This window comes from Peromyscus leucopus, chromosome 23 (genome assembly GCF_004664715.2).
Source record: "Peromyscus leucopus breed LL Stock chromosome 23, UCI_PerLeu_2.1, whole genome shotgun sequence".
NCBI classification, from domain to species: Eukaryota; Metazoa; Chordata; class Mammalia; order Rodentia; family Cricetidae; genus Peromyscus; species Peromyscus leucopus.
In genome coordinates, this window is record NC_051082.1 from 5,775,560 (window position 1) to 5,802,088 (window position 26,529).

Below are 26,529 nucleotides of genomic sequence, written 5' to 3' on the forward strand. Positions count from 1 at the left end.
GGTAGAGTGAGACCCTGTTTCACACACACACACACACACACACACACACACACACACACAGATTCAAATGAATAATATACGTCCTCCTCTCCCTTATTTTAGTTTCTCTGTGTAGCCTTGGCTGTCCTGGGCTCATAATCCCTATTTCTAACAGAAAACAACGGGTCTCTGTGTGGTGGCACACGCTGATAATTCCAGGGCTTGGTAGGAAGAGGCAGGCGGATCAGAAGTTCGGGGTCATCCTTGGCTACATAGCCAGTCTGAGGTTAGCTTGGGAAACGTGAGACAAAGAAAGAAAAGAAGGAAGGGAAAATACTATATTGCTTTGCAAACCAAGACCTCCACAAAACTGTCCAGAGTCCCTAAAAGAAGGAGCGTATTTGGCTGTATGGAAAAACATCTGCTCTGATTCCTTTAAAGTCCCCAATTCCCGCGACACTCTCGGGCTTGAAGTGCAAGGCTGGCCTCAAAACTTGATCGCCCAACGTTGGGGAAATACAAGCTCAACCCGGGCTTCAGTGCGAACCCCCGGGTCCGGCCTAGGCGGACGCATGCGCTCTTACACCCTCCGCGGGCGGGAGGCGGAGCGTGGAGATTGACAGAGCACTCGGCCTGTCGGGCCCAGTCCCGCCTCCCTGCCGCATCCGGCGCGGACGCCATGGTGCGGTTCAAGCACAGGTAAGCTGCGCCCTCCACGCGCCCCGGCGGCGGGCCGGGGCCGCGCTCACCGCTGCCGTCCGTCCGCCGCAGGTACCTTCTGTGCGAGCTGGTGTCGGAGGACGCGCGCTGCCGCCTGAGCCTGGACGACCGCGTGCTGGGCGGCCTCGTCCGCGACACGATCGCCCGGGTGCACGGGACCTTCGGCGCCGCCGCCTGCTCCGTGGGCTTTGCAGGTACCGGGTGGGGGGCGCGGCGGCTCGGGCGCCGTTTGTGCGATATTGGAGGATGCTGGAAAAGCCTGTGAGCCCCTGAGCCACAGAGTGGGGCGAGTCCAAAACTGAGCAAACGCTGGCGATCGCGCAGCCGGAGAGCACTTGCCCAGCGTCACAAGGCAGAAAGTTCATGGCCAGCACCGTGTGTAGTGATGGTGATGGTGGTGGTACATTTACTGTCCGACGTATTAGTGGGAGATGGGTGTTGAAGTTCCTAGGCTAAGTGAAGGTATCTTTGGAGAATTGCTCACGAGAGCTAGGATTTGACAGGTCGTGTTAGCACGTTTTAAAATGTCCAAGTTTAAAGCGCCTCTGATGGTAGTGCACAGTAACTCTCACATGGGAAGGCGAGCGAACTCGAAAGCTTTTTCTCCCTGTGCCACATTTTAGCGCCTTTTACCGTACGCTAAAACTTGAATTCTGCAGAATTAAACCCACGTAAACAAAGCTTTCTTGCTTTGGTGAGACTACGCTAAGAGGGGCCTACAGAACCCGGTTTTAATGACACACCTATTTCCCGGAAAGGATTATTTCCTTGCTGCCTTAATGGTGGAGCTTCTCTTTCCATTTGTTGACCTGAATAGTCAGTGACTTGACACTGGGAGGTTTATCCTAAAATTTCCTTTCAAGCTGGGCACCATAGCACTTGAGAGGCAGAGACAGGTTCCAAGCCAGCCAGGATGACATAACAGGACTGTTTCAAAGGAATAACAAAACCTTTCAAGAATGTTTTTTAGGGGGGCTGGTGGAGCTGGAGAGGACTCAGCGGTTAAGAGCACTTGTGGCTCTTTCAGAGGACCAGGATTACATTCTCAGCACCACATGGCGACTGTAACTGCAGTCCCAGAGGATGACACCCAGCATACACACTCAGTGCATATACATACATGCAGGCAAAACATCACAAAATTTAAAAATTAAACACTCAGTGCTGCACCCCCCCCCCCCATATGACACTGGTCTAGAACAGTCGCTGGCACATACTAGGGTTTTCCCTGTTTTTAATTCTGTGAAGGGGAAGTTTTCCAATTTCCCCTCCCTACTGTAGTCCGATACCTCAATGCCTACACTGGGGTAGTGCTGCTTCGATGCCGAAAGGACTTCTACCAGCTCGTGTGGTCAGCTCTTCCTTTCATCACGCATTTGGAGAGCAAAGGACACCGTTATCCGTGCTTTTTCAACACACTGCACGTGGGAGGTAAGAGTGGTGGGAGCCTGTGTGTGTACGGTGGCTGTTTTCATGGAGTCACTGGTTCAGCGCTCAGTCCTGGCAGGTGGGTGGTCTTCCTGCTGTCCCACTGAGAACAAGATGCTCCTCCCACCCACCCCTACCCACAAGCTGTTGTCCACAGCAGCTCTCTCCCGTGCCAGGTACAATCAGAACCTGTCAGAAGTTCCTGATTCAGTACAACCGGAGACAGCTGTTGATCTTACTGCAGAACTGCACTGACGAAGGTAAGCAGCAGCCGGCCGGTGTGAGCAGTGGCTGAGGCCGGTGGGTAGGCTGCTGCCCGAGGACGTCTCTCTTTCCTCTAGGGGAACGGGCAGCCATTAAGAAGTCTGTCTCCAGAAGCTGCCTACTGGAGAAAGAGCCAGCCGAAGAGCTTTCCGACAGTGTTGGTGAGGAGGCCATGGAAGCAGCAGAGTGACCCTGTTTCCAGGCCACTTGTGGGACCAGGAAATTGTGGGAGTTGGCAGCAGCACCCCACAGTTCTCCAAACTGACTACCAACCAGAGCCAGGTGACCATCTTGAAATGGAGGCTTGCTGCCTTCACCACCCATGGTCCTGAAGGCTCTGCACAGCTCTTCTACATGTAACTGCTGAACTGAGTGGGTAGAATAAATATTCTTGGCTTCCAGAGCAACATTCCTAAACCACAAGAAGTACAAAATGAACTATAGAGTTCATGCTTGGCCAGGTCTCTGTCCTCTATCACACTGGTCTTGTGTGCTCCCTGCATGTACTAGATGAATTTTAAATATTCCTAGACCCTTAAAATAACTCATGTAAACCCGTACGTGGTGGTGTACTCCTTTAATCCCAGCACCAGGGAGGCAGAGGCAGGCACATCTCTGAGTTTTGAGGCCAGCCTGGCCTACAGAATGAGTTCCAGAACAGCCAGGACTGCACAGGGAAAGTGTTGGGGGTGGGGTAAATGCCTGTGAAGCAGAAATATCAGTGAATAACCACCTACACTTGCATAATTTAGAGTCAGTTCAGTACTGTATCCTAGGACTACAAACACCAGGATACCCACCTGACCGTTGCACAGGGCACTCGATAAGAAATGCAGCCTTCAGCTGGCCCCAGGGAGGCAGGAATGTAACCCTGGCACTCAGGAGGTTTGCTGGTCTGAATGAGAATGGCTCCCATTATTTACTTGGGTTCCCAGATGGTGGGACTATTTGGGAACGATTGGGAGGTGTGGCTTTGGAGGAGCCATGCTATGGAGTATTTCAAAAGCTCACTCCATTCCCAGTCAGCTCTCTGCCTCCTGCTAATGGATGAGATGTGAGCTGCCAGCTACGTCTCTAGCTCCATGCCTGCCTGTCTGCTGCCATGCTTCCCATAATGGTTGCGGACTCACCCTTTATGGTGTTTGAATAGGTATGGCCCCTATAAACTCATGTGTTTGAATGCTTGGCCCATAGGGAATGGTACTATTGAGTTGTGACCTTGTTGGAGGAAGTGTGTCACTGTTGGGGCGGGCTTTGAGGTCTACTATGCTCAAGCCATGTCTAGTGTAGCTCAACAATTGCTTCTGTTGCCCACGGATCAAGATGTAGAATTCTCAGCTCCTCCTCCAGCATCATGTCTGCCTGCGCCGCCATGCTTCTTGCCATGAAGATAAATAATGGACTGAACCTCTGAAACTAAGCCAGCCCCAGTTAAAGGTTTTCGTTTATAAGAGCTGTCTTGGTCATGATGTCTCTTTACAGCAACAGAAACATATCTAAGACACCCTTTACGCCTCCACTAAACCACTGTCACTTAAAAGAAGCTTAGGGTTAAGAGCTGGAATGATGGCTCAGAGGTTGAGAGCAGTGGTCTTCTTCCAGAGGACCTGGGTTCAATTCCCAACACATACATGTGCCACAAACAAATGTAAGGTAACTCCAGTTTCAGGGGATCCAACACACAGACATGCCTGCAGGCAAAATACCCATACATATTCTTGAAAGCCATTAGGTGGTGTGACAGGGCCCAGAGCTTTCTTGGTGAAGGTTATAAAGCTTTTCTTAACAAGGATCAACACAAAACCCTCCCTCACTATCTCAGTGCCGAGGATAAGTTACCCCAGGGCTAGCTGCCAGCTGAGGTCTGGCCATGGCAGCCCCTTACCAGAGGAAACCTTCCAATTCTTTTGGTTGGCTTTTTTCTACTGCAGCCATCCAGCCTGGAGCTCACAGTGGTTCCCTAAGCCTAGGCATTAAACTGGATATCCTAACTCTGCTTACTCCTAGTCCTCTGGATCTTTGACAAGGAGAACTTAACAGGTAGGAAAGATTCAACCATTTTAACCAACCACAGACAGAATTGTGCCTGCAAGTCAGGAAGCCCGAACAGGACCACACAGCAATGCTGTATCACTGGTTTGGCCTGCTCCAAAGGACACTGGGGAGACTACTCAAGCTAACTCTGGGTTGAGAAAATGCATATCTGAATCAAAGACTAGCCTGCAGATGAACTAAGCTTGGCAGGAAGGCGTCTCTTGTGACTGTCAATACTTTATTTTGGTGTAAAGACGGGAAGCTGGAAAATACACTGTATTTAAAATTTTCTTGGTTCCCCCTCACATTGTGGAAACCCCCTCCCCCCTGCCCCAAGCTAATCAATCTGTTCAAACTCAAATACTTAAAAATTACAGCAGCAAAACAAAAGCCGAGGAAAGAAACCAGATGGAGGAGGTGCCTGGGCGAGTAGTGTCACTTGGTGTGGACGACCGAGGTGCTGAACAGGAGCTTCTGTTTCTGCTTCTTCCGTTTCTTTCCTCCTCTGTCTTCTGCGGGAAAACAGCCACCTTAGCTCACACCGCCACCCCGTCCCTGCCTCCCTCATCAGCAGGGCTGTCAGGTGGGCACTGAGGTCACCGTCAACACCACCCTCGTGTGGGGGCTGGAGAGATGGCCCAGGGTCAGGAGCCCTTGTTGTCTTACAGGAAAGAGACCCAAGCCTCAATCGCTGCTACCTGCCACCAGTCCCGGCAGGAAGAGCGGCCTATGTGGCTAAGCCTGAGCCCAGTGCTGAGGGAGTTTCCGCCCTTACCAGAGAGGGGGTCTGAAGTAGCCGGTGTGTCCAATTTCATGAAGGCTGCTTCAATAGCTTGGCTGAAGGAATTTTGGAAACTGGGCACAGGAACACGGTCAGAGTTATCACTCTCTCCATCGCTGTCCACAGGGGCAGGAGGAACCAAGCTATTCTCATCTGAAAGAAAAACAAAAACGTTACAGTTCTAGAGCTTTTATTGAGAGGGGCTGGTCCACACACACACCTGCCCTCTCCTGCCTGGTTCTCACCTTTCTTTGGAGCAGTTTTGGGCCACACGTCTGCTTTTGCTTTCCCGACCCTCAGCATCTGCCAAGTGGGGACAGAAGGAAGAACATAAGCTTTTTTCTGACCAATGAATGTCTTTTCCCAGCGTCGACCTCCACAAGCCCCTCTCTAGTCTCTTTTCTGCTGCAACTAATGAGATAGCAGTGTGCCCCAAGGGACAGCCCTAGGGGACTTTACTCCTTAGGAAACAGGCGAAGAATACCAAGGATTCTAATACTAAGAACAAGAGATTCTCACTGTCTTAAGTTAGGAATACTTTGTCTGATGTACTTTACGGCCCCTCTTGAGGCACCTAAGCACACCTGAGCTGGTATGGTGGTTTACACCTATAACCCCAGTATTTGGGTGGCTGAGGCAGGAGGATTACCTACAATTCAAAACCAGTCAGGACTATATGAGTTTAAAGCTAGTATGGAGCATAGAGATTCTATCTCAAACAGAAAATAATTGAAAACAAAATTTACAGTAAGTAGCAGCATATACAGTACCTTCCCCCTTTCTTTTGAGGCTGGGGATCCAGGTCTTCCTACATAGCCTATAGCCTTGGTTGTAAATCTGTCTGCCTCTACTGGGATTAAAGGCTTTTGCTATCATACCTAGCCTACCTCTAATTTCAAGAACCCATGCTGATAACCGAGCCTCCTACTCTAACAGCCCAACAGTGCCTTTACTGTTCCTTTCCAAATACTTCCTCCTCAATTATCACCGTTTAGATGTTCAGATGCAGCCACAGACCCGTCACAACAGTCCCTTAAGGAACTGTCTTCGTTTCATGGTAAGGCCAACTCTCTAACTGTGGTCACTATATGCTCATCTGCCAAGTTGCCCTGCAGCTCCTACCAGGATTTGTTCCTTCTTGGTTTTGTAGCCTGGGCTGGACTGAACTTGTGCTGGGATTATAGGCATGGGCTTCTGCACAGAGAAACATACAAAGATCTTTCTACCCCACCCAGATCTGGCACAGGATTCAAGCTAGCCTGCCTTATGCTCAAACTTGTGTCCCAAAATGTGACAGGAACATTCATGATGAGTTGTGCTGTGCTGACAGGTATTGGTTTCCCTGGGTGACCTTTCTGTACCTCAGGCTGGTCCTGACTTCCTGATATGTCTTCCTAAGTGCTGGGATTTCAGGCATGCACTTAAACCCCTTCATCTCTTCTAGAGTCCTGTAATTGTTAAGTCTGAATATTATGACATCTAATTCCACCTTAAAAAAAAAAATGGTACTGGGGTTCAAACCCAGGGCTGGACTCTTCATTTTTAAAAGACAATTCAATGCATCACCGATATTTATTCTCCAAGGAATATTTAGGTGTTTAATCTGAAACTAGTCATGAGGAAACAAGTGGATAAATCCAAACTACAGGCCAGGAATGGTGGTGCCCAACTGCAATGCCAGCACTCAGAAGCCCAAGGCCCAAAGCCAGCCTGAGCTACATGGCAAAGCTATACAACTGGCCTGGAAGTTTCAAAACCATTCATTCAAGGGGAACATGAAGTGTTGTGGCCCCAAAGAGGCTGCAGACTCTAAACCGCTAGCTATAAGGAATCTTGGAGAGCATCCTGAACTGAGAATGATCAAGGACAATGGGACAAGTGGGGAGAGAGCAATACCCTGGGGTATTCAACACAGTAGCAACTGCATTTACTGGATGTGACGGTGGTGGTTCAGAGAAAATACTACGGTCCTCAACATGCCCCTCTAGGTATGGAGTGAGCTGTTATCGTGATGTCTGCAACTCTACACAGAAAAGAGAAAGCGTCCTGCCTCAGGATCACCCAGAGACTGAGGGGATAACCTGAGCTACACTTAGCCTGCACGCCTGTGTGAGACCTTTTTCAAACAACAAAAACCTACAACCATGGGAAGAGAGTGGGGAAAAGAAAAGCAAAAACAGTAAGAATTTGTGAACCCAGGTAAAATACAATGTTCACGATACTATTCTTTCAACTTTTCAAAAGTGTACGACTGGGAGGAAGAGAAGCAATGTCAGTAAAACAGGTTCCAACAACTTAGCTGCACACGAGTACACCCTGAAACCTCGGCAAGGGGCTGAGGCGGGAGGCCTCAAGGTCACTCTTGCTACACAGCTAGTTTAAAGCAGACCTTCTCTAAAGCAAGCATATAAAATGAAGCATATGCCTACAATCCCAGTACCAAAGAGGCCATGGTAGGAAAATACAAATTCAAGCCCCCAGTCTGGTCTGCCTCCCCACACCAACGCTGAATTCTCGTTTATGCCCCAGCACAAACTATCCATTATCAAGTAGACAGTCTCCATCTCTTTTCCTTTCAAGAGTGTACTCATAACCATCCTCCTCTTTACCTCTGGTGCAGCAGTCAATGACCCAAGGCATTCACCATCAAATTTATTTTTTACTTACTTTCCAATTTATTTTCAACTTTGCAGTTTATCAGATGTAACCTCACTGTAAGCTGAGAAGCATCTAGACCAGCGGTTCTCAGCCTTCCTAATGCTTCCACCCTTTAACGGTTCCTCATGCTGTGGTGACTCCCAACCATAACATTATTTGTGTTGCTACTTCATAACTGTAATTTTGCTGTTAGGGATTGTAATGTAAATATCTGACATGTGATCCCCAGGTTGAGAACTGCTGATCTAGACTAAAGAACTATTCAAGATTCTAAGCTCTGGCTTCCTCTATAGGTACCTGTGAAGCTGTCCACCCACCTGTCAGTTCTCTGAGCACAGATACACCAAGTGTTTGCCTGTTGTTGTCCTCCCTACAGACCACCAAGGATGTGGCTGTGCCTAGTTACAGGGTAACCAGGATGACCTTTCCCTCTCAAGATGTAGAGGATCCATTCTACATTATATAAACACTACCTACATCTAAGGTCCTAGAACCAGCTGAAATGCACTGATGCAGCCCTCACCTAAGACACTATCTACTTTCTAAGACTCTAATGATCTTAAGTAATTAAAACGTGGATTCTCAACAATGACAAATTCCCCCACCGTTGTGCCTCTGATGAGCAATCCACCTGGCTACCCTCTCCGCACATCTGCCCTCAGCTACCCCCTGCTGCCTAAGGTTCTCACCCAGCAGGTGACACTGTCCAGCTATTCTAGGCTGAGGGGCAACAATCCCTGGATGAGGTTCCTGGACAAGCAGCAGAGCTCATGTGGGCTGCCTCACAAGCAAAGGATTTACCTGGGCAAAGGAAAGGAAGGGCGAGTCTTCTTCCAGACTCCCGACGCAGAAGGAAGGACTGCCCTGACTGGCGGCGGGTGACAAAGGGCTCAGCAGAAGGTCTGAAAGGGAATCAGAGGCCTGATTACATGAGTCAGGTTCCAAAGAACAGGCATGCTCTTAACAAGAAACAACCTCCAAAGCCAGCCATGGTGGCACATGCTTGTAACCCCAACTCAGGAGGCTACATCAGGAGGATGTCTGATGTCAACTCCGGCAATATAGTGAGTTCCCGACCAGCCTGGCTTCAGAATGCCACCTTGTCTCAGAGAGGCAGGGGAAGAGGAAGAGAGATAGAAGAGAATAGCTGTAACTGAATCAGGGTTGGATAACCTTCCCCATAAAACAAAAGGTAACCCTTGATTCAGATGTTAATTCTGCCATGTTCTTACACAACATCTTGCATCACCTACACCAGTGAACAGATTAGAGGCTTCTTCATGTTACTGTAACACTTGTAGCCACAGCAGGACAGACCTTTCCACAGGAAACATTACACCTTCCACAAAGACTGGCTCTCAAGCTAGCTAGGGTGGCTCCTGACTGTAATCCTAGCAGTTGGGAAGCTGAGGCAGGTGCATCATGAGTTGAAAGCCAGTCTGGGCTACATGGCAAGCCTGTCTCAAAATATAAAAACAAAAGGCTGGCTCTCATGGACTATAGTTGTTTGCTATTGACTGGTTTTATGTGCATGGACAACTTCAAGAAAAAAAACAAACAAACAAACATCTAGATCTCCCTTTATGGCCAGCCACTATGACATGGAAATACTAGGATTCAAGACACACACCAAGTTAGTTTTCCTCTCGAAACTCCTAGGTAGTATTCTGTCCTTTCTCACCTACAGCTGTGTCTCACACATTACTCTCTCCACTGCCTTGGGGACTGCTAGGCAAGGGGCGTCATGTCTCTTCCACACTCAGCAACCTTTATTGGCAGTTTCACTCTGAGGACCAAACCATCTTCCTGATGCCTCAGAAACCCAGACTCGCAAAACAAAGCCAAACCTGGCAGATGAGAACTCTTTCTACCCCTCGGACAGTGTACCCAGCGATTCACAGTATTTTTTCACGCAGCAGCTTCCTTCCCAGTTAACTGGAAAAGCACCATGGTTAGACTGTCCATCCCCAAGAACCAAATTCTAGCCCCAGTTCCTGCCACTGAAGTCCCTGCACGCTCTTAGTCTCAGGCTCTGTGCTGGCTAGTTTTGAGTGTCAACTTTACACAAACTAAGGTCACTCAGGAAGACGGAATCTTAACTCCACTGAGACAATGTCTCCATAGGACTGGCCTGCAGGTAAGTCTGTGGGGCACTGAAGACGGATGTGGAAGGGCCCAGTGTACCATAGCAAGTGGTCCACACATCCAGCCTATAAATACGTTTTAACTGAGCCATTTCCCTACTGTGCATTCAGTAGTCTGATTTTCTCCCCTATTAATTACAATCAATATTACAACAGAGACCTTAACAAACGTGCTCAAACATGAAAATTAGAAGAGGAAAACAAAACAACCCCCAAAAAAACAAAACCCAGGACAGAAGGGTCAGAGGATACCAACTGCGTTGAGGTTTTGAGAAGCTGCCAGGTCTAAACCAGTATAATCAATGGGAAAGAGTGATAAAATAAGAATCAATGTAGCTCAGGGCTAACAAGTTTTTCACTTAAATGGCACATTATGCCAAGTTGGTCAGAGCTATAAATTCAGACACTAGGGACTATGTTTAAGGTTAGGGCCTGGCTAGTTCAGTGATTAAGGTCACTTGTTGCTCTTGCAGAGGACCTGAGTTTGGTTCCCAGCAGCCACATGGTGGCTGACAACCATCTGTTCTAACTCCAGTTCCAGATCAGACATCCTCTTCTGATCTCTAGGGCATCAGGCATGCATGTGGCACACATATACATCACAGGCAGCATTCATACACATTTAAAAATTAAATCAAATTAAAGCTCTAGGCAGTAGCAGAATTCATTAAATACCAACTCTTTACCTGCATGAGAACCTGGACTTCTGCTAAGAGGAGAAAGGGAGAGGGCCCCATGGCCCTCAGTGCTGGTGGGACCCAAAGCAGAATCAGGGGAGCAGGTATAGGAATTGAAGGCAGGAAACTGCTGAAGGTTCTCTAGGGGAATGTGGACTTCAGGATCTGCAAAGCAAAGGCAATGAGAAGTCATCACACAACTGTTTGTATTTCCTCTAGAAAGAGGGTCTGGAGAGCCGAGAGGATGCAAACAAGTCTGCTTTCATAACAATCCATGCTATGTGTAATCCAGCATGCAGGACACTGCAACAGGAAGAGCAGACTGAAGGCCATCCTAGGCTCTATAAGGCAGAGCCCTGCCCCCACTCCCTCAGAGAAGACTGGCTGTGGTGCAAGCCTACACAACCTCAGCTCTCAGGAGACAGACGGAGCTCAAGGTCAGCCAGCTCTACACAGTAATTTCAGGCTAAACAGTGAGCTGTTGTCTCGAAAACAACACACAAAAAACTTTAACAAAACATATTAATGAAATAAGAGCAGAAAAAACCCCCAAACTTTTCTTTTCTACTCACTCTAACAAGTCAATCTGTGCCCACACTGGATGGAACCGGGGGAGCTGAGTCCTTTCCCAGTCAAGCAGTAAAACCCTCCTTTTCTTTTCTTTTTCTGGGACAGGTTTTCTCTGTGTAGCTTTGCGCCTTTCCTGGAACTCACTCTGTAGCCCAGGCTGGCCTCGAACTCACAGAGATCCACCTGGCTCTGCCTCCCGAGTGCTGGGATTAAAGGCGTGTGCCACCACCGCCCAGCGTTTTCCTTTGACGTTATCCTCCTCTTCTAAGTTTACAACAGCCTGAGTCACCAGGCCCAGCTCTAGTCCGTGTTTTCTATTGGTAACTAGGTCCTCGAGTCACACTAATCCTGGAGTTAGTGATTTACTCTAGAGTCACATCAGAAGGCTGCTCCCTGCTCCAGGACGCTCTCATGCCCAGCCCTGCGTGTTTCCCACGGCTGTCGCTGGGAGCGCCGCCTTTCAACGGTCGTGTCTACGGCACGTGGAGCAGTGCTCCAGTTCCTCCCACCAACAGGTCCGTCACCCACCGTGCCGGACACACGCCATCCTCACCTTCCCACACTCCTCATGGGAAGAGTAAGGAAGAGGAATGGCAGAGCACAGGCAAGCAGCCGCACACAATCACACAGGGCAAAGCCCGCAGACACAGAGCTCTTGGACTTACACCTGCCCTGTCTCTGGTTCTCCTCCATCTCAATCCTGCGCTCCCGGCGACGCTCCTCTCGAGCCTTCTTTTGGCGCTGCCGCTTCCTTTTCTCAATGTCATCTGTGGGTTGGTCACGTTGTAAGGAAGCCAGCTCAGCCATGACCTCTTCCTAGATACCTAGCAGCCTGTGGGTCATCTGGACTAGGGGATGCCTCCTGTCTCAGGAGCAGCTCAAGCCCTCTTTCCACCTCGGTTCCCAGTACACAGAGAAACAAAACAAGGCTTTCTCACCTGAGAACAGCTCTAGGGTTTCCTTCGAGACCACGGGAGGCTGCAGAGCCAGTTCACAGATGCTGAACTCACAGGTGAGTGGCAAGTGAGAGAGATACCTATGGCGCTGTCGAACGTCCTACATCGGAAACAACCAATGCTCAACTGCTCTTGAGAGCAGAGGATCCCAACCCAGAATCCCAATGGGAACACACACTTAACACTGGGTGGGACGCAGCACAGTGCTGCTGGTACTGCTCTCTCGCTCTCTCTCTCTTTTTTTTTTTTTGGTTTTTCCTAGACGGTTTCTCTGTGTAGCTTTGTACCTTTCCTGGAACTCACTCTGTAGCCCAGGCTGGCCTCGAACTCACAAAGATCCGCCTGGCTCTGCCTCCCGAGTGCTGGGATTAAAGGCGTGAGCCACCACCGCCTGGCGCTATTACTGCTCTTTTGAAAAGCCAGGCACTAAGGACAGTTAGAATACCCATCAGACTCACTGGTTGTCAAATTGAGCTACAAGTGAGTAAACTGAGCCCTAAATGACCTAAAGCTGCCCACTGTTTCTAATTGTCTAGGGCCCACAATCAGAGAACTGGGGACCACTGGCAGTCCTGGGGAAGAAGAAAGTCGAGAACCCTGCTGAGTGAAGTTAGGCCTGAACAGGAAACCAAAGCCTGTTCACCAAGTTTCCACTCTTTTTCTGGATTTATTTATTCCATGCACAGTTGACCACTGAATGACAAACAATTCACATATGTGAACGGTCAAATTGTAATTCAAAGGTATCTTCCAAACTAGAAACCTACTTCCCGCCTGTGTAACTTCGCTTAAACCCTCCAAGGACTTGGATTTTGACCATCTCTTTGGAGCAGTAAGCAGAGGAGAGGCCAGCCTGATCTGCACAGCACCTTCGAGGATAGCCAGAGCTGCCAAATCCGTCCCAAAAGTAACAAACAAACCACAAACAAACATGTTAAGGGCCCTAAAGGTTTGCAGGTGAGTTCTACCCCGAAGAGATCAGGTTCGTGTCACACCCTGCTCTTCCCTTCTCAGAAAGCCTTACCTCAGACATGGAGTAGCCAGCAATCTCTACCACCGTTGCTGAGATCTTCTCTGGACTCTGCTCCAGGCTGCCGTACTCGCGCACCAGGCAGCGCACATTGACGGGGTGCAGGAACATGTGTTGTCCGTCCTCCGCTAAACACAGAGCTCTGTCACACAAGCCCGGCCAGCCTGCCCCACGGACCTCTCCCAGCTGGGCCTGCCACTCCCACTTGCCCCCAGGATCTAGTAAACACCTCCCCTTGAGGAAGCCCTCCTCTTCTTGGGGCCCCTCACCTTGGTAGAAGTAGTAACAAGGAGAGCTGTTTAGCTGGGGGAAGCCTGGCTTCGTGAGGCGCTCCTCCTGGCTTGACTCAGTACAAATGGTCCCCTCGCCAAGACTGGCATCTGCTGCCTCTGCCATCTCACAGGCTTCTGGCAGCCCCTCAGGTTCGGGCTCAGACACTGCTTCCTCTTCTTCTACCAAAGGGAGAGCGAGAGGACGAGGGGAGTCCAGAGGACGAACTTCTGCAGCTTCTTCATCCCAAGCAGACAGGTACTCTAGCACCCCCTGTCGGAACAAACCACAGGTCAACAGAAAGCACTGTACCGTTTCATGAAACGGTGTGGCCAAGATGGGCCTAGGTTAGGCCTCGGCTCTCATGGTCATCACCGCCACAGAACAAGGTGACGACCTGGTCCCGAGGACACACCGGCACCTGGGCTCCAGAGAACGTCTGGAGAACGGCAGGCAGCACTCAGTTCTAACTCAGGGCACGCACGCTCACCCTCCTGGGTTGGAAAACGGACTCCTTCGCCAGGGGAGCCATCAGCACCAGTTGTTCCAGAGCAGCCACGACACCAGTGACCTCCTCCTCTCCGCCTCCAGCCACTCCAGACAGAGCCTCTTCCCGCATCTGAGGCCACCAGAGAAAAGACCAGAAACACGCGCATTTTAAAGGTCAAGCAGAGACTCTCACGGCTTACGTTGAAGAACGCCGCTGTAGAGGATACAAGAGTACTTCTTTGGCTAATTCTACATACTCCCAATCTTTAACAAGTGTTGCTAAGACGTGGTGGGCAAACCATAATACTCTCTCCAAAATGTCTCCCAAAACTGTTCCTAGACAGGGAAAAAACACTACCTTGCTTATTAACTCAGAAGAGAGCTCAAACAGAAACCCCATTGTTACAGTGAGTCACAAAACCATTTTGAGCTATTACTTTCGGCTCTAGAACGAGTCTGAAAGCTAACTCAGCCCTTCCTTCCGATCACCACTTACATGGCCTTCTCAGCCACTCCTTGGAGCTGACGTAACTCGGTTTTCAGTTCCCAATGGACCTACCTTAACCTCCTGGAGAGCGGCCTCAATAAAGCAGGACTCAGGAGTGTGCTTCTCCTCTGCAAGCTGCTGCTCTAACGCGACTTTCTCCTCCAGAACTACTCGGTGCAGCACCTGCTCCTTAGAGGCCAGCAGCAACTTGGAGTACTGGCTGTGCTGTTCATCTGCAAGACAGTCAGGGGATCACACACAGCTCAAGGAGGGAGGCGCTGGGACTAAGGGGAAACTGTCTCACACAGACTACCTGCCCTAGGCAAAACATGAGACTTAGTACAACTTCCTGGGAACACTAACGGATAATCTTAAACTAGGTTAATTCAAGAAGTCTAAGGAACCAGAAAAAAGGGGCTGGAGAGATGCTTCAGCAGTTAAGAGCACTGACTGCTCTTCCAGAGGACCCAGGTTCAATTCCCAGCATCTGCATGACAGCTCACAACTGTCTGTAACTCCAAGATCTGATACCCTCACAGACATACATGTAGGCACAACACCAATGTACATAAATCAGTCTGTCTACTAATTAGAACATTCAGTCTAACGTAAGGATATGCTTGGAAAGATGGTTTTCTAAGAATGAGTGACGGGAACAAGCACTATATTGTACAACCACTGTCAATTCTTGTTTTAAGAAAGAAATAGGGGCTGAGCAGACAGCTGAGCAGTGGAAAGCACTGGCTGCTCTTCTAGGACTCCAGTTTGATCCCCAGCACCCACATGGCAGCTCACAACTGTCTGTAACTCCAGTTGCAGAAGATTTGACACCCTCTTCTCTTTCCACGGGGCACTGCACATACTCGATGCACAGCCATGTAGGCAAAACACTCAGACACAGAAAATAATTTAAAAAATAAAACACAGATCTCTGTGAGTTTGAGGCCAGCCTGTTTTACACAGTCAGTTCCAGGAGAGCTAGAGCTACATAAGGAGACCCTGTCTTGAAAAACAAAATCCCAAACCATGAAAAACACAACAGTGTCAAACCAGTATATCCAACCTCAACCCCAGAGAGTGGGAGTGAACTGAAGAAGCCCATCATTTTGGGGTAACCTTTAGGGGAAAAACTCATGCATGGCTTATTTCCTTCCTTCCTTCCTTCTCTAATACTTTGTTTTTTTCAGACAGCGTCCCATGGAAGCTCAGGGTGGCTCCAACTTGTTATGTAGCCAAGGGTGACCTTGAACTTCTGAGCCTCCAGCCTCAGCCTCCTAAATGCTGGGGTCACAGGCGTGCACCACCCTGGCCAGCTCTTCCCTTGTGTTTCTGCTGTCACCAGTGCTGGGAGTTGAACCTACAGACTTGCCCATGCTAGGCAACCACACTGCCCCTGTGCTACACCCCTGCCTTTGTTTGGAGACAAGTTCTCATTGCATGGCCTAGGCTAAAACTTGTTTATCCAAAGGATGGATTTTTGTTGTTGCTGCTGTTTTTGAGACACGGTTTCTCTGTGTAGCCCTGGCTGTCCTGGATCTCAATCTGTAGACCAGGCTGGCCTTGAACTCACAGAGATCCCCCTGTCTCTGCCTCCCAAGTGCTGGGATTAAAGCAATGTACCACCTCCCCCCAGCTTCTCGCTTACTCCTGCTCACCTCCTAGATGAATCGGATGGTCTACATTCATCCATTTGGATTTAGGCAAGGCCACCAACACTCCTTTCTCTCTCTTCATCAGCTGCATTGTAATGGTGTCCCCCACAACATACTGGCGTGACTCTGTGGCAACAACACTGAGACAGAAACATTTAGATGGAGCAGAGTAAGAAGGGAGCAGCCTAGGGTCTAACACGACTCTCTGTCCTACCTCTTGAGATCCTTCTTGTGCACAGAGCTGTAGCAGATGGGACATTTACTCCAGGTCTTCTCACTGAGGGAAAGGTAGTGCAGGATGCATGCCCAGCAGAAAATGTGTCCGCAGCGGGTTATCTTGGCTGCAGTAGGTGGATAGAGGCATATTGGGCAAGATGGCACTTCATGGCTACAGATGCGCTGGAACACAAGACAGCACAGCATCACTGCTTTCAGAACTAATGGGGGAGAGGGTGACAAAGCCAGAAGCCTCTCCTCTCCTGCTCTTACAAAACTGTTTAACAGACAAGTTGGCTGGAGAGCTGGCCGGCTCGGCAATCAGAGCACTTGCTCTTGTGGTGGTCTGAGTGAGAAGGGCCCCATGCCATCCCCAGTCAGCTCTGTCTCTGCCTGGTGGTTGTTTCAACATTAAACTCAGCTGCTGCCCCAGGACCAGGCCTGCCGCCGTGTCCCCTTCCAGGACAGTCTGAACCCACCCCCTGAAACTGTTAGCAAGCACCCAACTGAACAGTTTACTCTATAATTCATGGCTCCCAATGGCAACAGAAAACACACTGCTCTTGCAGAGGACCCAGGTTCAGTTCCCAGCACTCACATATGGCTCATGACTCTGTAACTCCAGTTCCAGGAGATCTAGTGCCCTCTTCTGGCCTCCACAGGCACCAGGCATGAACAGCATACTTACAAATACACAAGCAAGACATTCATATACACACAATAAAAATAAATAAAGTCTATTTAATAATACAGAATGAACACACATTAAGCAAATTAAGAAATCCACCATCATGGGCTAATCTAACAGGACAGGTAATAGACACTTGGAGGGCTCTACATTACAGGGAAAATGTCATAAATCACATGACCCCATTTTCACAATTTTTAAATATATGTATTTAACAGAAGGCATAAAAATCCAGATTTAATTTATTGATAACTTCAAACAGAGTAGGGAAGACCTTCACTTTATGTTTTTTGTTTGTTTGTTTTAAACAAGGGGAAAGCACCTGTGCCAATCTTTTTTTTCTTTTAAGATTTTTTTATTATGCATACAGTGTTCTGCAAGCATGTATGCCTGCAGGCCAGAAGAGGGCACCAGATCTCATCACAGATGGTTGTGAGCCACCATGTGGTTGCTGGGAATTGAACTCAGGAGCTCTGGAAGAACAGCCAGTGCTCTAAACTGCTGAGCCACCTCTCCAGCCCTGTGTGTCTGTTTTTTTACCCAATGTATATAAGTGTTTTTTTTTTCCCTATAAGGCATTCTACGTCATTCTTAGATGATTGTGTAATTTTTTTGTTTTGTTCTGTTTTTCGAGACAGGGTCTGTGTAGCTCTGGCTCTCCCGGATCTCGCTCTATAGACCAGACTGTCCTCGAACTCACTGTGATCTGCCTGCCTCTGCCTCCTGAGTGCTGGGATCAAAGGCATGCGCCACCACCACAACCCAGCGATTGTATAAATTTTTAAGGCAACAGGAGTCAAAATTTGTCAGAATAACATAAAAGTAAGAGTACTTATTATTTTGAAAGTAACTACATCATACACCCTGTGAGGATCAGCAAGGAGACACAAGTTCATAAACTCAGCAGAAAAAAATGCAGGACTGGCTTTGCAGAAAACGCAACCACCTGCTAATTTGACACCAATTACGACAAGGGGCTGTCAATGAAGAAATGTCCGTGTATCTGAGCTCAGCCTGGTATGAGGTAACAAGAGTTCCTCTAACAGACTCCTGGTTACGATTTCCTCAACAATGACTGACAGAGAGGGAGGAATGCTTATGTGCCCTTGGAGCAGAGTCCGCTCGGTAACAAAATGAACTCCAAGAGGAACAAGGAACTGACGTGTGCCCCGAGTTTAACACCGCTAACAGCTGCCGTACCACAGCCTTTCTTTAGCTCTCCCGCTGAGGATGACAAACCTGGCAAGGCCACTCACCACTTGTTCCACAAAGTCCCAGTTCACTAAGGTGTCAGGGTCAGCAAAATGAGCTGTGTAGTCCTGGTCTGCAGACACCACAAACTGGCAGCTAGAAGGAACAGGAGGGACAGGGAGAGAGGAGCTGTCAGAAACTCACCACCTCTCGGAGTTCATCAGGATGCTGGCCAAGAGTGGCTGAGGCTGCCAGGCTGCAGCAGCATGACCCCAGACTTAGCCGCAGCTCTGAGCCCTGGCTCCACGAGGAGTCTAGACTCAGTGGGCAGATGCCCAAATCCATCAACTATTTCCTCAGCTTTCAAGCCTGGCCAAGCTCCTTGTTGTTCTCCCTTGAACTAAAATTAACCCAGACTGAGACTTCCTCAACCCTTGGACCCTATGACCACAGCTCATCTTCATGGCAGCAGAAAGCTGTTCTCAATCATCTGAGAGCAGTCTGCATTAAGTACACAATGGTGCTTTAGTTTATACCCAAGGTCCAATCCACGTCTAAAGACTCACAGAAGGGGAAGGGTGGGGGAGAGACAGCTTTCCTGCCTACTCCATCTTTATCAGTTCCTAGGAATGAGCCTTTCTAGAACTGTGGAAGGTAAACAATTGGGCTCCACATGTGTCACAGGAAAAACACACACACACACACACACACACACACACAAATAAATGCTGGAAAATGTCTGTTTCAAGGAAAACACTGTCTTGCAGAGAACCTGAGCTCAGTTCTTAGCACTCATGTCAGGAGGCTCAAAGCTGCCTCAACTCCAATTCCAAGAGAACTGAATGCCCGTCCTCCTCCCAACACCAGCATTCAGGGGCACACACTCTCACACACACAATTTAAAATACAATCTTCTGAAAACAGGGTGCGTACTTTATCTGCTTATATAAAGGTTAGCAAGAACATGTGTGTACGGGTGTTTTGCCTGCAAGTGTCTGTGCACCCACAAGCTGAATGTAGTGCCCTCAGAGGCCAAAAGATGGCATCAGGTACCCTGAACTAAAGTTACAGATGGCTGTGAGCCACCATGTGGGTTCTGGAAACAACCTGGGTGCTCATCAGGTGAGGGCAGTGCACGCCTTTTATCCCAGCACTCAGGAGGCAGAGGCAAGCAAATCTTTGAGTTTGAGGCCAGTCTGGTCTACAGAGCAAGTTCCAGGATAGCCAGGGATACACAGAGAAACTCTGTGCTGAAAAACAACAACAAACCAGAACACCACAAAAAGGAGCCTGGGCCCTCTGGAAGAGAAGCTAATGCTCCTGACCCTGGAGCCACTTCTCCAGGCCCCAGAGTGCTCACTCTGTGCAACCATTTTATCAAAACTGCCTGGACCTGGGGTGAAAGCCTCCAGAGGCCCAATGGTGGCCTGAGCTAGATAGAACGGTCTGTGTGAGCTGCAGAAGCCTCACAGTCAAGTGCGCCCTGCGACGCAGGGAGGCCTGACCAGGAGAGCTCGCCGTGGAAGCTCTTCAGTTGCACCTCAGCTCGTCCTCTACTAAGCTAACACATGATCAGAACTGTTCTGTTCTGGTCCCCACCCTCCCTGGACCCGTGATTTCTTCCCGGTCCACTGCACAGCAGAGCTCAGACCACACAGCATTCCTAGTCCCGGAAGTTACACTAAGCACTACGTTCTCTAAGTACTGAGAACGTTCACTTAGAAAAGGTTGACAGTGCCCACCATGGACACCAAAAAAAAGAAAAAAGAAAAAAGAAAACGTTGACAGGGAAGAAAAGACTACCACCAATGTCTCTTCTGTTTCTCCCCATAACAGTGTAGAGAAAGCTTCCTCCAAGGATGCAACCATCTAAGCAGGTTTTTCATTTTTGTCTCACAAGTGGAAATACTCACTTGGCCTGTAAAAAAAGTTCCTTGTTAAAAGGTTTGTGTCCCCACTTGTTTCTTTTTCCCCAGCTGCCATGTCCACTGCCTTCAAAGTGACCTCCTTGGCCACGGGGTTCAAAGGTGAAATTCAACAAGTGGTTCAGGTTGATCTTCTTAGGGCCAGAGAACTGGGCAGGGCTAAACTCTGCCCGCTGAGCCTCTGCTACCTAGAAAGAATGGCAACATTTTAGATTCAAATAATTGACCAACTGACAGCAGCAATCAGCACATCCTGCTTCCACAAGGCTGGAAACATTGCCACGCTGGCGTAAATGCTGACCTAAGATATGTCTGGAAGAGCAGAGAGGAAACGCCTTTAAACTGCAGCCTGCTCTGCTAAGCAGCGATTAACTATTCAATGACAAAGCACCGCACAACCTTCTCTGTGCAGCCCTGGCTGTCTTTTCTGGATCTCCCTCTGCAGACCAGGCTGGCCTCCAACTCAGAGATCTGCTTGCTTCTGTTTCCCGAGTGCTGGGACTAAAGGTCAGAGCTACCACAGCTGGTTCTTTTTTAACCCCCCCCCCCAAAACCTATTATTTCTTTTTACACACAAGCAAAAAACCTGGAGCTCCAACAAAGGCAAATGTAACACTTTCACTGTCTAGTCAGATGTGAAGGGTTTTTTTTGTTTTTGTTTTTGTTTTTCAAGACAGGGTTTCTCTGTGTAGCTTTGCGCCTTTCCTGGATCTCACTCTGTAGACCAGGCTGGCCTAGAACTCACAAAGATCCACCTGGCTCTGCCTCCCAAGTGCTGGGATTAAAGGCGTGCGCCACCACCGCCCGGCCAGATGTGAACGTTTTTAATAAGCTGCACACGCGCACACAGGCATACAAGAGTGGCTCACCCTGTAACACTAGCACTGAAGAAGCAAAACAAACAAAACCAAATCAAAACCCTAGAGAATCCAGGGAAGACAAAAAGGGAACGCACTATAAGGACTTTTTATTCAGAAGCACAAATGTGCAGTCTGAGAAAGTCTATGTATACAGTACCATTCCAACCTTTCTAAACAAATACAGTGGCCAAGTGTGGTGGTTCACGCCTGTAATCGCAATACTTAAGAGGTGAAGGCAGACCATGCAAGCTGGGGACTAGCCTGTGCTACACAGCAATTCCAGGCCAGCCCGGACTATAACGTACCTCCAGAAAACAAACCAGCCAGCTGTGGCACACAATTAGACAGTTTCTCTTTTCACAAAGCACCAAACCGAGATCTAAGAGTCTGCACTTGTCAACCCCCCCCCCCAGGGGCTAGAGAGACGGCGGCGGCGGTGGCTCAGTGCTGAGGAGCACAAGTGCTTCTGCAGAAGACAGGGTCTGCTTCCCAGTACCACGTGGGGGTTCACAACCATCCACTAATTCCAGTTCCAGAGGATCCAACACCCTCTTGTTTCAGAGATTGGTCGAGCTGAATGGCCAATAGCTAGCAGAAAAGGGATAGGCAAGGCTGGTGGGCAGAGAGAATAGGAGGAGAAATCTAGAAAAAAGGAGAATGAGAGGAAGAGGGAGGAGGAGAGAACCAGAAGCCAGGCAGCCAGCACTGGGCAGATATAAGAAGCAATGAAATGGGCTGGAGAGATGGCTCAGAGGTTAAGAGCACTGACTGCTCTTCCAGAGGTTCTGAGTTCAATTCCCAGCAACCACGTGGTGGCTCACAACCATCTGTAATGAGATCTGGTGCCCTCTTCTGGCCTACAGGCATATATGCTGTATACATGATAAATAAATAAATAAATAAATAAGAAAGAAAGAAAGAAAGAAAGAAAGAAAGAAAGAAAGAAAGAAAGAAAGAAAGAAAGAAAGAAGCAATGAAATAAGATATATAGAAGGGAAAAAAAGCCCTGAGGCAAAAGGTAGATAAAGAGAAACAGGTTAATTTAAATTAAAAGAGCCAGCCAGAAAGGAGCCTACAGTAGGACAGGCTGCAAAACTAGTAAGTCTCTGCATCATGATTTGGGGGCTGGCTGTTGGGGGCTGGCTGGTGGCCTAGAGAAAAAGTCTGTTATAGATTGTCTTTCCACTGCCCTTACCCCCCCCGACAGGGTTTCTCTGTGTAATAAATAGTCTTGGCTATCCCAGAACTCGCTCTATAGACCAGGCTGGCTCTTTCCACCTTTCTAATGTGGCAACTGGAAGCCTTAAAATCATGTTGCTGAAGCTGGGACACAGCTCAGTGGTAAAACAGTGACTAGCACGTACAAGGTCCTGCGTTTTGAGCCCCAGAACTGCTAAAGAAAATAGTAATTGCCAGGTGTGGTGGCGCACACCTTTTAGTCCCAGGACTGTGTAGGCTGAGGTAGGCAGATCTGAGTTCAAGGTGAGCTCCTGGTCTACAAAGTCTCTGGGCAGCCAAGGCTATAGCATAACCCCGTCTCAAAGAACGGCACTTGCTGCTCTTGCAGAGGTTCCATTTCCGGCCAGCACATAGCATCTTAAACAGATTATAACTCCAATTCCAGAGAACCTGACACCCTCTTTTGGCTTTTTCTGGTATCTGGTGCAAATAGTGCACAGACATACATGCAGGCAAACACTCACACTCACTCACACGCGAATGAAAAGAAATTAACAATTGGGTGGTGGTGGTGCTGCTGCATACTTTTTTTTTTTTTTAAAGATTTATTTATTTATTTAGTATACAGAAGAGGGATGCCAGATCTCATTACAGATGGTTGTGAGCCACCATGTGGTTGCTGGGAATTGAACTCAGGACCTCTGGAAGAGCAGTCAGTGCTCTTAACCTCTGAGCCATCTTTCCAGCCCGCTGCTGCATACTTTTAATCCCAGCACAGGTAGATCTCTCTGAATTCAAGGTCAGCCAGGACTAAATAGAAAAACCCTGTCTCAATAAACAAATGAGAGGGAGAGAATTCGAATAAAACACATGGCTTTTTTGGGGTGTTTGTGTGTGCAGAAGCGTTGCATCAGAGACGGTCTCACTGCAGAGCCGATGCTGACCTTGGATCCACGCTCTTCTTACCTCTGCCTCCCAAATGCAGGGACTGCAGCCTGCAGCTTGCTTTCCATTGGACAGCAGTGCTCTACAGTTTGAACCATAGCTGAGCATCACTTGAACCAGGAACTCACTGGGCTCACAATTCTTGTTTGTTTATGGTTGAGACAGGCTCTCACCATGCATCCTGACTTGCTTAGAACTCATGTTAGAGACCTCATCCACCCTGTCTCTGTCTCCAGATAGAGTGGAATTAGAGGCATGTGCTTCCCCACCTGCGTAACTCCACCAATTCTTTCCCTCTCCCCGTCACTACACCAATGATCCACTCACTCTCCCGACCTCTTTCCCCATCTGGCTTAGTCCCTGTGTTCAGCAGCTGGCCCTCCCTACCCGCCCCAGCAGCCCTAGTGCAGTGACTTAAGAGGTCTCAGTGAAGTAACCCCTTACACCGTTAGCAGCCACAGTGCGATCACACTTCAGCCCACCCTCCCAGACAACCCCTTCACCCCTCAGGCTCCCAAACCCAGTCTCGGATCACCGTACACTGAGAAAATGAGCCCCGTGAGTTAGGAACACCACAGGCCTCTTGTTACTGTGCTGAATCAGCAGAGCCTTCCTCATGCCACCCCTGGGCCTTCTTCCAGAGGTCACCGCATCGAGGCACTGTGCACACTCCACCTCCCTGCTGTCATCCCCTCATCAACCACCCATTGAGAGAGAGATGCTGTACTTCCTCCTACCCTAACCATAAAGCCTCTCCCACACTCAACACTTTTTAGTATTTCAAAAGGTTCTATTAAGACAGTTGTGGTGGTACACGCCTGTAATTCCAGTACTCAGGAGACAGAGGCAGGAGGACCTCTCAAAGTTTAAGGCTAGCCTAGTCTACATACAAGTTCTAGGTCTACATAGTGAGCCAGAGCTACATAGTGAGACCCTACCTCAAAATAAATACATAAATAAGTAATAAATAAGTAAGTGAATTCCAGTAGCTAGTTGGATCTGTAGGATCCAACTCTCTGGTCTACACAGAGAGCTCCAGGACTATACAGTAAGACCTATCTCAACCAAAATAACCAAGATCTCATCAAGATTTTTAAAAACTACATGTGTATGTTTGTGTCTATGTGCATCAGAGAACAGCTGCCGGAGGCCAACTCCAATCCCCTGGAGCTGGAGTTACAGGGGTTGTGAGCTGACCCACAGCCTTCTGCAAGAGTAGTAGAGCGCTTTTACTGCTAAGCCATTCCTGTCCAGCTCCCCTCACACTGTTCAAGCACTACCTCACCTCTCTACTTCCCTTCAGAGCAGACGCTGCCCTTTCTTCTTCCCATCCCCCACTCTCCCGACTCTAGGCCGACCACACTTTTGTCATCGGTCCACCAACACGATTCAAGGCCGGTGACCTACTGACCGGCCTTCCCAGTCTCTAGTCCTGGTCTGCCTCAACAGCACGACTTGAGCAGAGTGACGAGCTTCTCTCTGGCTCAGTGCTTGCGCCTGCCCTGCTCCCAGCACTCTGCAGGGCTCCCATGTGGTCCTGCGGCTCTCAACTCCAGCAGTGTTCCCTTGCTCCATTCACACGTCTTTCAGAATCTACCTCTGCAGCCTGGCTGATGGCACAGGCCTCTGATCTTAGCACCCAGGACGTTCCAGCAGCCTGTGCCATACATACAGTGAGACCTCTCCAAAAAAAGGCCGGGGGGGGGGGGGGGGTGGCGCACTCCTTTAATCCCAGCACTCAGGAGGCAGAGGCAGGTGGATTTCTGTGAGTTCGAGGCCAGCCTGGTCTCCAAAGCGAGTTCCAGGAAAGGCGCAAAGCTACACAGAGAAACCCCGTCTCGAAAAACCAAAATAACAATAATAATAAAAAAATCAAAGGAGGAAAAACTAAAGTATCTCACAGGATGGACAAGAAGAGTTCCTCCAGCACTTTTTACTCTTCCATCAACACTATTTGATCCGATAACACTTACCATCAGGTAAAGAACACACACACACAGGTTACTGACACGCCAGACTAGAGGATTAGCCCCTAGAGGACAAAGACAGTGAATACTGTTGAATGCTGTGCTTCCAACTGCTCAGTGTTCTTGGTGCAGTTCCCGAGGAGGAAGTAATCCTTTTGCAAGTACATCTACTGTATCTGTCTCGTTCTGTAATGGCTACACTGTACGGACAGTCACACAACAGGATGCTGAACTAGTTAGTTCTTCTAGTCTTCTCCATTAGTGCTGATGCTGCTTCCTAAATCCAGCAACTACAACACCCTTCATGTCAACAATCTTTACTCTCCAAAGCAAATCTAAGGGACTCCTACACACAGGTTCGCTGGGACTAAGGACATCAGCTTTCTACCCTGCAAGCTAACTATCACTGCAGTGATGTTTATTACTCAAGCACTCCAAAGGGTATATAAAACACACCAGTGATAGTAAAGGTACAATACACATCTGCTGTCATTTCTCAACCCTGACTATGAATGAAGTCTCTCCCCACAGGAGGTGTTCAAAGCCCCTAGGGGAGGGAAGGAGGCAAGGTTCCAGGCCTGGCCAAGCCCTGGCTGCTCAGACAGCTTGGATGCCTGCTCTACCTCACTCTTTCCCTAGGTGCTGAGACGCTGCAGAGTTTGGAAAAGCCGAACCAAACTAAACAAGCACTGTAGGCCCTCGCCAGTTCCATACCTCATCTCGTCTTCCACCATTAGAAGAAGAGCTAAAGGGTTTGCTGCTGCCACCGCCCCTCTGAGGAGGCATCTTGTTAAAAGTTTTGCTTTTCTGTGAATTGGAGCGACGGGACTGGTTGCTAAAATTTTCATTTTTGGGGTAGGAAGATTCACGCTTGCGATTGTAACGCTTGGATCCGTTTGAGTTCTTTCCATCTGAAAGCAAAAAGAAATAGTAATAGTAAGTTTTATGTTTTTCCACCCACATGGCTGATTTCTATCTTCCAGCAAAGTTTATAGTCCTAGAAGTCAACTTTCCTCCTGCCTCAGCCCTTAAACACTGAGACTCAGGCACACCCTCACCATGCCTGACTTCTTTTTATATACTCCCCGAGTGTCTTATACAAACTTTTCTTTTGCTGCTTTACGAGTAGTTTCATATATCCCTAGTCTTCAGTCTGGCTTGGCAGCTCACACCTATCAAGCATTTGGGAGGCTGAGGAAGGAGGATCATCCAAAAGCCTGGGTGAAAAGTGATAGAGTGAAATCCTGGATTAAATTTTTTTTTATTACACACTATTTATTTTGCATGTGTGTATGTGTTTATATGCAGGTACCATAGCACATATGTAAAGTGGGAATGGGTTCTGGAAAAAAGGATAGTCATCAGGCTTGGCACCAGGTTGTCTTAGCGAGCCAGTTCCCTAGACCAAGAGTCAGAAAC

At 48.7% G+C, this 26,529-nt stretch overlaps 2 protein-coding genes across 4 annotated transcripts in view; one reads left to right on the forward strand and one right to left on the reverse strand.

The window, feature by feature from the left end:
- Positions 1 to 602: 602 nt before the first annotated feature.
- Positions 603 to 2,951, forward strand: Pop5 (POP5 homolog, ribonuclease P/MRP subunit). Its single transcript, XM_028854791.2, has 5 exons — positions 603 to 678; positions 751 to 893; positions 1,981 to 2,130; positions 2,304 to 2,387; positions 2,469 to 2,951. Exons 1-5 carry the CDS (start codon positions 659 to 661, stop codon positions 2,579 to 2,581), a joined length of 510 nt encoding a protein of 169 aa, XP_028710624.1. The 5' UTR covers positions 603 to 658; the 3' UTR covers positions 2,582 to 2,951.
- A 1,691-nt stretch (positions 2,952 to 4,642) lies between these two features.
- Rnf10 (ring finger protein 10) overlaps positions 4,643 to 26,529 on the reverse strand; it is a 35,182-nt gene continuing 13,295 nt past the window's right edge. The window contains exons 2-17 of one of the 3 annotated variants that reach the window (XM_028854748.2): positions 25,825 to 26,021; positions 20,148 to 20,347; positions 18,300 to 18,390; positions 16,354 to 16,538; positions 16,143 to 16,279; positions 14,560 to 14,720; positions 14,002 to 14,130; positions 13,511 to 13,784; positions 13,236 to 13,369; positions 12,194 to 12,311; positions 11,921 to 12,022; positions 10,695 to 10,850; positions 8,666 to 8,766; positions 5,452 to 5,509; positions 5,201 to 5,359; positions 4,643 to 4,934 (exon numbers count right to left, since the gene is read on the reverse strand). In XM_028854748.2, coding sequence (XP_028710581.1) covers positions 4,861 to 4,934; positions 5,201 to 5,359; positions 5,452 to 5,509; positions 8,666 to 8,766; positions 10,695 to 10,850; positions 11,921 to 12,022; positions 12,194 to 12,311; positions 13,236 to 13,369; positions 13,511 to 13,784; positions 14,002 to 14,130; positions 14,560 to 14,720; positions 16,143 to 16,279; positions 16,354 to 16,538; positions 18,300 to 18,390; positions 20,148 to 20,347; positions 25,825 to 26,021 — 2,276 coding nt within the window. In that variant the 3' untranslated portion in view covers positions 4,643 to 4,860. Of the gene's footprint in view, positions 4,938 to 5,200; positions 5,360 to 5,451; positions 5,510 to 8,665; positions 8,767 to 10,694; positions 10,851 to 11,920; positions 12,023 to 12,193; positions 12,312 to 13,235; positions 13,370 to 13,510; positions 13,785 to 14,001; positions 14,131 to 14,559; positions 14,721 to 16,142; positions 16,280 to 16,353; positions 16,539 to 18,299; positions 18,391 to 20,147; positions 20,348 to 25,824; positions 26,022 to 26,529 lie in introns of all 3 variants that reach the window. The other 2 variants (XM_028854747.2, XM_037198621.1) reach the window with 2 other exon arrangements.